Source organism: Formica exsecta, unplaced genomic scaffold (genome assembly GCF_003651465.1).
Source record: "Formica exsecta isolate Colony F162 unplaced genomic scaffold, ASM365146v1 scaffold222, whole genome shotgun sequence".
Lineage (NCBI taxonomy): Eukaryota > Metazoa > Arthropoda > Insecta > Hymenoptera > Formicidae > Formica > Formica exsecta.
The window spans coordinates 1,062,283-1,072,059 of NW_021849518.1; the positions used below are offsets into that span (position 1 = coordinate 1,062,283).

Sequence of the window (9,777 nt, forward strand, 5' to 3'; positions counted from 1 at the left end):
TATATATACATATATTGAAAATATATTAAAGAAATTTAATATAAAATTTTGCAAGATGAATATGCAAAGATATTACAATCTTCACAACACTTGGCTCTCATAATTTCAAATAAGCTATAAATTGTACTGTAAATTAGATTATAAAAACGACTATATATGTGTGTGTTTTATCATCTGTAATTCCTGGTTCATTATCAAACATCTAAGAAAGCGCGATTATTATGTTGCGAAAATAATACCCGGATGATTGGAAATAAATAGATGATCAATTATGGCGCAGCCGTAACAAATTTACTCACCAAACGGTAACGCAGATATCGCTCTACACAACTTCTCATCGAGACTGTACCGCACAACTTGAATCGAGAGCTCTCACTCGCGTGAATACGAATGTCGGAAAAAAGGCAGCAAATTTCGATCGCGCATGACGATTAATCTGCTAAAGTGATCGCCCAGCATATTTTCCGACGCATTTTTGCAAATACGATATACTTTTGCCGGAAAAAAAAAAACGAAAAACACGGAGCGGCTTCACACCGCGTCTATCCGATCTGAGTGGCGCGAAACTAATATGGCGCGATGTAAGCGCGCATGCGTTATTGGTCAATTTGAAACCTCTTAGATCGTTACGTCATCTTTGTAAACGAAGAATTATATATATATATATACATATCTGGATGAATGCAAAAGTCAATCATAATCTCATATTTGGCCAAAGAACTATTTGATATATTTTTCAAACTAATATATATGTCTTGATTCCACGATATTAAATGTCGCTTCGTTACACATATCTCGATATATGTAATATAATCGTAGAATCAAGATATGTATATTAGATTGAAAAAAAAATACCAAACAGTTCTTGATTCTTTGATGCCCAGTGAAGTTCTGAGACAATTAGAAATATTTGTAGGATTGTACTTTAGGAATTATTTTTTACAATAGACACAATATTATTATCCCACATTGCTTACAAAGACCATATATATCAAATTTGTAATAATAGCTTCTCCGAGTATTATTTGATCATTTACTGTTTCACGAGTCATGCAAAAAAAAAACAAGCAATATTTTTTAATCAACTTATCAATTTTTTTTCTTTTGGAAAAGATGCAGCAATTTAAACATGATTACGTCATTTGGTCCATTTGCGATGAAATTCAATGACACAATTCTCTTGTTTTCTTGTATTGTGATTACGATTAAAACATGTATTAAAACATGTAAATAATAAGTTCGTATGTAAATGATTACTCAAGTATAAACTCGCGAAATATACAAACACCAAAAGAATTAAAAAAAGTAATCCTTTTAATAAAATCAAAAGACTTTTGCATGTACATATGATTGTAACTTAGAATGTATATCTCATTAAAATTTGCAGCAATAATTATATATAAGAGAGATAGATTAATTAGAACGATCATCTCTGATAATTAATAAAATTTCGATCTCATATGCCATTTCGTAGATTGAGGTTGAGTTTAATTTGGATGGAATCATAATATCTCTCATTGGGATAAAAGCAAAATTGTGAGAGCCAAAGAATATAAATCTTACTATAGTAAAAATTTTAATTTTTTCTATATCGCTGAATATGGAACCAGAGATAAAAAAGTACTTGCGAAAATTAGCATAATAGCGATAACAGAAGATGTGATAATCACTATTTTTCTTTTCCTATACATATAACATAAAATTGTCATGTTAGTACTCACGCGATTAACACAAGTTGTATTCACAATCTCATAGCATGCAAATATCGTGAAGCACAGCCATTAAAAAATAATTATTTCCTATCTAATAAGCATAGCCCATTGAGAGATTCATGAGATTGTACATATATACGTGAATATTTTGTGATACTTCTTCGATTACTTAAGATTTCAAACATTTTGTTTTCGCAAGAAAAAATTATCATTAATAAATACAAAAATGATTTCAAAAGATTCTGCATGCATTTAAAATATATGACAATGTATAATATTAAAGAAACTTAATATCTAATAACAAAAGTTAATATAAAATGATAATAAATGGGATCACATCTTTGGTACATGATTCGTCACTAGTATGAATTTCAACAAACTCCATCTTTCACATTAATAGTTATGGCAAGATAGGGTCAAATATATTTCAATTATATACTAATTTTTTTATCACCGACAAGATATTATCATAAGTTTCTGAAATAGGACGAGATTTATATGTTCATCTTATTTAATATGTTATATCTAATAAATCTCGTATTATTTCTCGTCATTAATTTGTTGTTTATAGACGCATATCATACAGCTACATCCCCATAACAGTCTTTAGTTTTAATATTAAATCTTTTTTAATTTTCCCTATAATAATAAAATTTGTCGAATCTTTTATCGTCATACGTAATAACAATTGAGTTCCTCATTTGTTACTGTTTAGAATTAATTGGCTTTTTTATCAATTAAAGGTATTTTCCTGTGCTCCTATTTATGAAAAGTTCTTAATCATTCTAATTTCGTCAATAATTAAAAACGCCATGGTAACAAATACATTCTTATTATATAACGTTGGAAAGCTTGACATGACATTCTTATAATTATAAATATTTCATATAATTCGCAACACTTACCGAAGGAACACGGAATATCTGCAATTGATACCGTTTGGCAAATACTAACATATACTAGAGATTCCGTGAGTCAAGCTCTTCTCGAGGACAATATGGAACTCGCTCAACGGCTCAAGAATATGAACAAGGAAAGTCAATAACGTAGGATTTCGTAAAAACGAATTTTCCTCATACATATCTGCTGTGGAACGTGCATCGCTCATTGGACGCAACATTGGATGTAGAAGCTGCTCTCTAAAAATTACATTGATAATTGATAATATTAAATGAAAGACGAATCAAAGGTAGATAATATATATATATATAACCAAAGATATTCCGTAAATTTACCTCACTGCTAAACAAATAAATAATTGAAATTTCCCATCTTTCACTAAAGTTTGACTAAACATATTAATTTGATCAATGAGATGACAGTAACATCTTAAGATAGTAAATCTTTGGTTGCTTTCCGTATATACTCTTCTATCTCGATTGAGTCTTTGAGAATATTCGTCCATTTCCTCCAGCAAAGAAATCTCGAAATTCTCTTTCACGCGTACTGCAATAGGTTCAATTATATACTGTCCTAACTTTTTTTCCTAATGTTTGGCTATACTCACAAAAGTAGTCCCACACGTAAAAGTTTCTTCCGAATATTCTTTGATTTTTAAAACCAAATAAAAATATTTGTTCTAAAGACGGCACAAGACCGCCCTCTCCGCACAACAGAGCCGTTAGAGAACCGTCTTGACATTCTCTTCTGTAGTGATATTTGACTATGGCATTTACAGCCTCGCCTATATAAGATGAAATTCCAGTTAACATTTTCATATAATTTGAATATTTAAATTAATTGTAATAAGAAAACTTTCATTATCTTTTGCTTTATCAATATTATATATGAATCTTTCCTCATTTCTTTCAACACCATTATAATTTAACAACAAATTTTTTTACTTCTTGTAATAATTATAACATCTTGCCACACATATAATAACACTACATATTAACATATACAGAATCAGAGACAGTAACTAGTTATATTACTAATTTACCGAGCATGTGTTGCAATTCGACTTGCGACAGTATGGGACGTCTGGGTATACTCGGAGATCTACATCTCGGAGGCGTGGAGCATGATTCCACCAACTCCTCGCTGTCAATGCTACGTGGTACTAAAGCACCCACTAATAAACGCTCGGTGGATCCGTCGTCTATTCCTCTGCCAAGCCAACGACCACAGGGAAATTTAAACGTGTGTCCGGTTACTTCGTTTCTCACTACAACATGTTCCACCATCCATTTTGGCGACAATCCAGTATTGTCGTGTCCAATTCTTAACGTAGACAACACGCCTAAATTTTTATGCTAAAAAGGAAGATAAATATATAGAGATAATTATGATAAAATGTATTTATTCTATAAAAAATGACTGACTGAAATAGTTAATAAATAGAACTAATTTAATTAAAATTTAAGAGAAGTTAATAATTCTATTTAATACAACATATTAAAAACAGTAATATAAAATATACTTACATGAAATACAAATTCTAATGCTCCCTTCGGTATGGGTACGGGATTGGTTTCGCAGAGCGTGCCGGAAATAGCGATCCAACTATTAGCCGAAGTGGTAGCAGCGCTTGCTTTTCGGCTGGGAAATATTACAACTCGATACGGTAACTTTGTTGTCGGATAATTGTTCGTAAAGCAGAAATAATCGACGGCATTGAGGGTCAGAAGGTGATATAAGAACTGCTCTTTCTCCTCCTCACAACGCAAAAATGCTGATCGTTTATATTGACTCCTAATAAACCATTGAAAGAGATAAGCAACTATAATTATTTTAAAACTCAAAAAAATTAAATCTATTATTAATTACGCACTGTGATTATGGAAGTAATCTAAAAAAATTGTTTGCTTTGAAATAATTAGAATCTTATATTTGTTGTATGCATCAAAAAAATATCCTATAATAATTTTAAAAATACATATTTATAAAATTTTATTTTCTTGCCGCGTATCAATATTATTGCAATATAAAATATAAGGTACAATTTATTTCTGTAGTAATATAATCTTCATGAGTGTCCTGCTTATCAGCCGATAGAAAACAAAATATATGATCAATTTTTTAATATTTTTTTATATACATGTATCGCTTTCATAATCACTGGTATATGGAAAATATATGCACATTATTAGCGTGCATGATTATTATTTAGCTTCATTTAATAATCTATCGAGTATTATATCGCTAAAACTATCGCACCAAAGATGAAAATGACCATATTTATAATCATTTTCGGAACATACCTCAATAAAGCACTATCCGATAATAACGTTTTCAAATGGCGCGACAGCAATTTTTTCTCAAGCGCTAATCGTACCCACGCTCTCGCATATCCAATGTGTGTTTTAATATCAGTCATCGCTTGTACATTACGAATGTCAAAGATTAAGGAATCCGGAAGAGGCCTTAAGTGTTCCGGGCCGATGGTTTTTCTCTCACCGGGAGATTTATGCTTGTCCGTACCCCTCGTAGGCGAAACGTCCGTTTCCAATTGCAAATTAGACAAATCTATCGCAATATATATAATATTTTAGATAACAGACATTTCCCGTTCCAGTCAAGCAAAGAATACGAAAACAAGAACAATATTCTTTTTGGCCAAACAGTCATTCCTTTGATTGTATTCAGTACATACTTTTGCAGCTGTAATAATATGCACATGCAAATCCGATATCATGCTTTATGCAAATTGTCAAAAATACATATGTATATACGCACACGTACACACATAATCGTTATATATAATTTATAAAAAATATCTCATATANCAAGAATATTAAAATAATATGTAATGAAGAAAATATCACTTTATATGATAATAATTTATTATTGAAATATTTATTAATCGAGCACATTTACGAGCTTTACAATACAATTCAAAAAAATGCAATAGGATGCAAAGAAAAGATAAAAATCATCGCTAACACTAAGTTAGTTCGCGTGTGTTCCTTTATTTTACGGCAAGCCAATATCGAGGCTTACCATTCAAATTTTCCTTGATGTAAGAAGCAATTTCAATAATACTTTTGCTTCTCAAAGATGAAACCAAACGGTCCGGTATTCCGAAAAACTTATTAGGCGATTTCTTTGCTAATTACAACATAAGAAGAAATAATAAAAAGAAAGAAAAATTAAACTTAATAACAATAAAGAAAAATAATAAAATTCCGCGTAGGTTTACTTTATTGCTAACTTCACTTTATATTATGCGCTAAAATATCTCTGTACCCAAGTAACACGTGCGACGCAGCGTAAACACGTAATATGAACTATTTTGGTGGATCACTTACAAAACTAATAGTGCAGGATATCTACGTACGAAGAACTAATCTCTACTTTTTATAACACTTTATCTTATTATAAAACGGAGACACGTACAATCGAGTCGTTTCCGCAGCACGGACCACGCTAGCGCTGCATTTCCGCAAAATATTGATATTTAATTTGCAATCAATGAATTACTATTTTCTGTTATATACACGTATTTATATATTTTTATATTATACAAGAGAGATAGGTATAAATACTTTAAAATATATATTAAACCGTAATTTTTTTTGCGCGACATTGAAACATATGCATATCTTACCAGGGGAAAGAAAGTTGACGTCTATAGACTTGGTCGTATCGTTACATTCCTCCGATTCTTGGTACATGGTTAAATGCGACCAAAGAGCGCTTTTGCCCTGCTTGTTTTGCAGCCCGTGGCTCCATACTCGTTCCAATAGATCACAAAGGCTAGCGACTAGAGTATTCTCCTCGACATCGGACAGAGATTCGCCTCCGTGACCAAGCGCGACGGCTTCCGATCCCATTTTCTCCACCAGCATCCTTTTTGTCTTGGATTTACAATCCTTATCGCAAAATAACATACTTATAGCGACTTTGCAATTGTAATAGTTATATATAGATAATAATATTACTACAATGATATTACTACAAAATATATTTAATTAATAAAAATAATTGAAATAAAACATTCAATAATTATATTAAACAATATCTATAAGAGAGAGAGAGAGAGTACCTTGAGCAATTTTTCTACGAACGTCCAATTAGCTTGCGCTATTAAAGCGGGGCTCATGTCCGCTGAGAGTTTAGTTTGAGGTCGAGGCGACTGAGATTCTTGAGGCGTTACAGGCTTTCCATTCGTGTCCATGGATTTCATCTTATATTTCCATTGTGTCTGCCCTCTTCTACTACTGTAGACGAAAAGAGAGACTGATTGACGAAATTTAGATGTATTATTATTAATCCACGAGAGCACACCACGATTTATAAATACATGCTAAAGTACATTTCTAAAAGATTTACAGTAAAAATAGATCAAGTATATAATTCATAAGATTTTCTCTCGAAATAAATTCGGATGTTAGGTTAACCTTGCAAATTAGAGACTTAATGCGCTTTAAGGAAAGCTCCATCATTCTATTCTATTTATAGTAAAAATTGTTTCTTACCGAAGTATACTACACAGGAAGCACAAAATAGGTATAGCAAACATTAATACATTTGGAAATGGAAGATTATATTAATTCAATTAAAAATATATTACGAATAATTATAGCAAACCTTTGAGCTGGCTCTTTATTCAATGCGACGGTATCTAGCAAAGGAAAACTGCGGAAATATGCGGCTCTATGAGGAAGAATCTCCGTAGGCGGATTTGTTTCAAAGTCTACATTGGTTAATCTCTGTTTGAGTATTTGTTGTGTATCTGCGATATTTGTGTAAGGCTCATATCGCATCGATCGTATGATGCTTTCTCCGACTTTCTTTCTAAAATACAGAAAGGACCAAACAGAGATTAAAAAGTTTTCTCTATATCTATAATGTTCCATGATTCATATAATAAATAAAAATCGTTAAAATCTTAAATAAGGAAGACATTATATTTCGTTAAGACTTACTTAAGAACGGAGATTCTTTGGTCGAAAACCTTAATATTGCAATCGAGTTCGCTCCACGTTGACATCACTTTGCTGTCGACGAGAGAGGCAAACATCTGCGTTTCTAGGAATCTCGACAAAAACGGCAGATGTTGCGTAGGCTGATCGGATAAAAACGTGGCTTTGTCGAAAACGTGCATACTATCTCTATTATTTATCCATTCATCTTTGTCCTTCAAAACGTAAGATAATTTATATATATATATTAGTTAATTCTTTTAATACTTACAGTATGGTATACATATGCACACATCTCTCTTAATTTTTTATTTTTCAGAAACATTTTTACATTCTCGTACCTGACTCGGTTGAATAACAAAATGTTCATAACTAGAAAACATTTGTACAAAACGATTTAAAAAAATCTCTCTAACAGCATTATTGAAATCGAGAGTCTCTCGATATTCCTCCTGCGGCGTGAGTATCTTTTCCGTATTATCCTCTATAGGATCAATATCATCTACATTTACTGTAGCCAAAAAATCAAGAATTTAAAAAAATAATTTTTATTATAACATATCTCTAAAGATTAAAAAAGATTTTGCGCGTTACCTGATCTCTTAACAATATCAACTATTCTTTGCAAATTGTCCGATTGCGGCTCCGTTTCCGGTCGATCCCAATCTAGCACGTAGTGTAGAGAATGTTTTCTGCGAGGAAGATGAAAACCAGAACCAGGAAGCGTCAGACTACTAGTCATGATGTCGCCGTTGTAATAATTTATGACCATGTTACCAGTCCTAGTAAAGTTTTTGATCGGTTTAGATGCTAATATCCTGATTTCCATCTCATTGTCAATTAAAGACAAAAATTAACTCACTTTCCTGAATTTGGTACTTTGTACTTGTTCAGAAGCGCTCTAATCTCAGCAATAAATTGCATTTTATGAGGAAACACAGGTAATTCTTCCGGAAATTGACTACTCTGCTTATCTATATCTACATAACAAAGATTCGCCTGTGAACAGGCACAATTAACATTACACTTGGCTAATAGTAAACAATTGTCTTAATTTTTCACTACCAACAGAATACAGTTTTGTGTTCATTAGTTGACAAAATTTAAATATTTAATTTGACATATAGTATTATCATATTATTAACATTGTCTATATTATAAATACGTAATTAACATTGTCTTTAATATTATAATATTTCGTATTATTTTTTTAAATATTATTTGAAGTTTTTCGTTAAATATTTGACACTATAACATGAATAACTTTACAATATATGACATAAACGCAATTGTGTAAAAGAAAAAGGACGTGTCAGCTCGTTTTAGAGATTTATAAAGATTCGTGAGAGATTTCTTACTTATAAAGATTGGTGAGGAACGTCTTTGCCGCGAAGAGGTAAGGCTGTTGGCATAGCAAGGCTATTGATTTAGTCACTAGCAACTTGTCTTTGATAGAATCATAATATCCTAATGCAGCACCAGGTGAATGGGCTGACAATTTAAAGTGACGTGGTAACGATCTCGTGTTATGTCCATCCTGACCCTTCCTCACGCTGAAAAATCGAACCATGCTTTAGAAGTTTCAATACTGATAGTAATACAAGGAGTCATAGAGACAAAAAATATACGGAAAAGTAGACGTACGTGGGAGGCGTGCCGTTCTGACCGCTGCTGAGTTCCGTGATGTGCATCGCTTGTAACGTTTGCATTGCGGCGCATATTTTGCGATTGCGGCACTCCTCGTAGAAAACGAGGCTGAACCCGTACGTTCTATGACCGTCTTCTTTCGTCAGGACGAAGGAGTGGAAGATCGGCTCCACCGAATGTTTTTGGGTGCGAAAGCGCAAACCGCTTGGCAGACAAAGCTATTATCAATGTAATCGATAAGTTACTCCCCTTGACTGCGCGACGCAAATGTTCTCTGAATCTAATTAACAGCAGAGAGCTAAAAACACTTCGAATCTAATATCTTTCCACGACATCGAAATTTATATATTTTAACAATAATTAATTTTATTAACAGCCGAATAAATATATTATATATTAATATTTATATTTATATTAATATCTCAGAGAGCTAAAAATCTAATATCTTTCCACGACATCGAAATTTATATATTTTAACAATAATTAATTTTATTAACAGCCGAATAAATATATTAAATATATTAATTTATATTTATATTAATATCTATAGA

The 9,777-nt window shown here is 31.9% G+C and overlaps 2 protein-coding genes across 2 annotated transcripts in view; both read right to left on the minus strand.

Annotated features, from left to right (window-relative positions):
• Window positions 1-1,102: 1,102 nt before the first annotated feature.
• The window catches only part of LOC115235449 (DENN domain-containing protein 5A-like), a 24,933-nt gene continuing 16,258 nt past the window's right edge, over window positions 1,103-9,777 (minus strand). The window contains exons 5-18 of the mRNA XM_029807263.1: window positions 8,174-8,266; window positions 7,921-8,090; window positions 7,583-7,794; window positions 7,245-7,451; window positions 7,133-7,141; window positions 6,700-6,874; window positions 6,262-6,526; window positions 5,655-5,762; window positions 4,916-5,180; window positions 4,139-4,406; window positions 3,655-3,967; window positions 3,220-3,396; window positions 2,948-3,158; window positions 1,103-2,851 (exon numbers count right to left, since the gene is read on the minus strand). Of these exons, the coding sequence (XP_029663123.1) occupies window positions 2,662-2,851; window positions 2,948-3,158; window positions 3,220-3,396; window positions 3,655-3,967; window positions 4,139-4,406; window positions 4,916-5,180; window positions 5,655-5,762; window positions 6,262-6,526; window positions 6,700-6,874; window positions 7,133-7,141; window positions 7,245-7,451; window positions 7,583-7,794; window positions 7,921-8,090; window positions 8,174-8,266 (2,663 nt within the window). The 3' untranslated portion in view covers window positions 1,103-2,661. The remainder of the gene's footprint in view (window positions 2,852-2,947; window positions 3,159-3,219; window positions 3,397-3,654; window positions 3,968-4,138; window positions 4,407-4,915; window positions 5,181-5,654; window positions 5,763-6,261; window positions 6,527-6,699; window positions 6,875-7,132; window positions 7,142-7,244; window positions 7,452-7,582; window positions 7,795-7,920; window positions 8,091-8,173; window positions 8,267-9,777) is intronic.
• The window catches only part of LOC115235450 (DENN domain-containing protein 5B-like), a 24,567-nt gene continuing 23,552 nt past the window's right edge, over window positions 8,763-9,777 (minus strand). Inside the window, exons 3-4 of the mRNA XM_029807264.1 lie at window positions 9,224-9,430; window positions 8,763-9,132 (exon numbers count right to left, since the gene is read on the minus strand). Coding sequence (XP_029663124.1) covers window positions 8,934-9,132; window positions 9,224-9,430 — 406 coding nt within the window. The 3' untranslated portion in view covers window positions 8,763-8,933. The remainder of the gene's footprint in view (window positions 9,133-9,223; window positions 9,431-9,777) is intronic.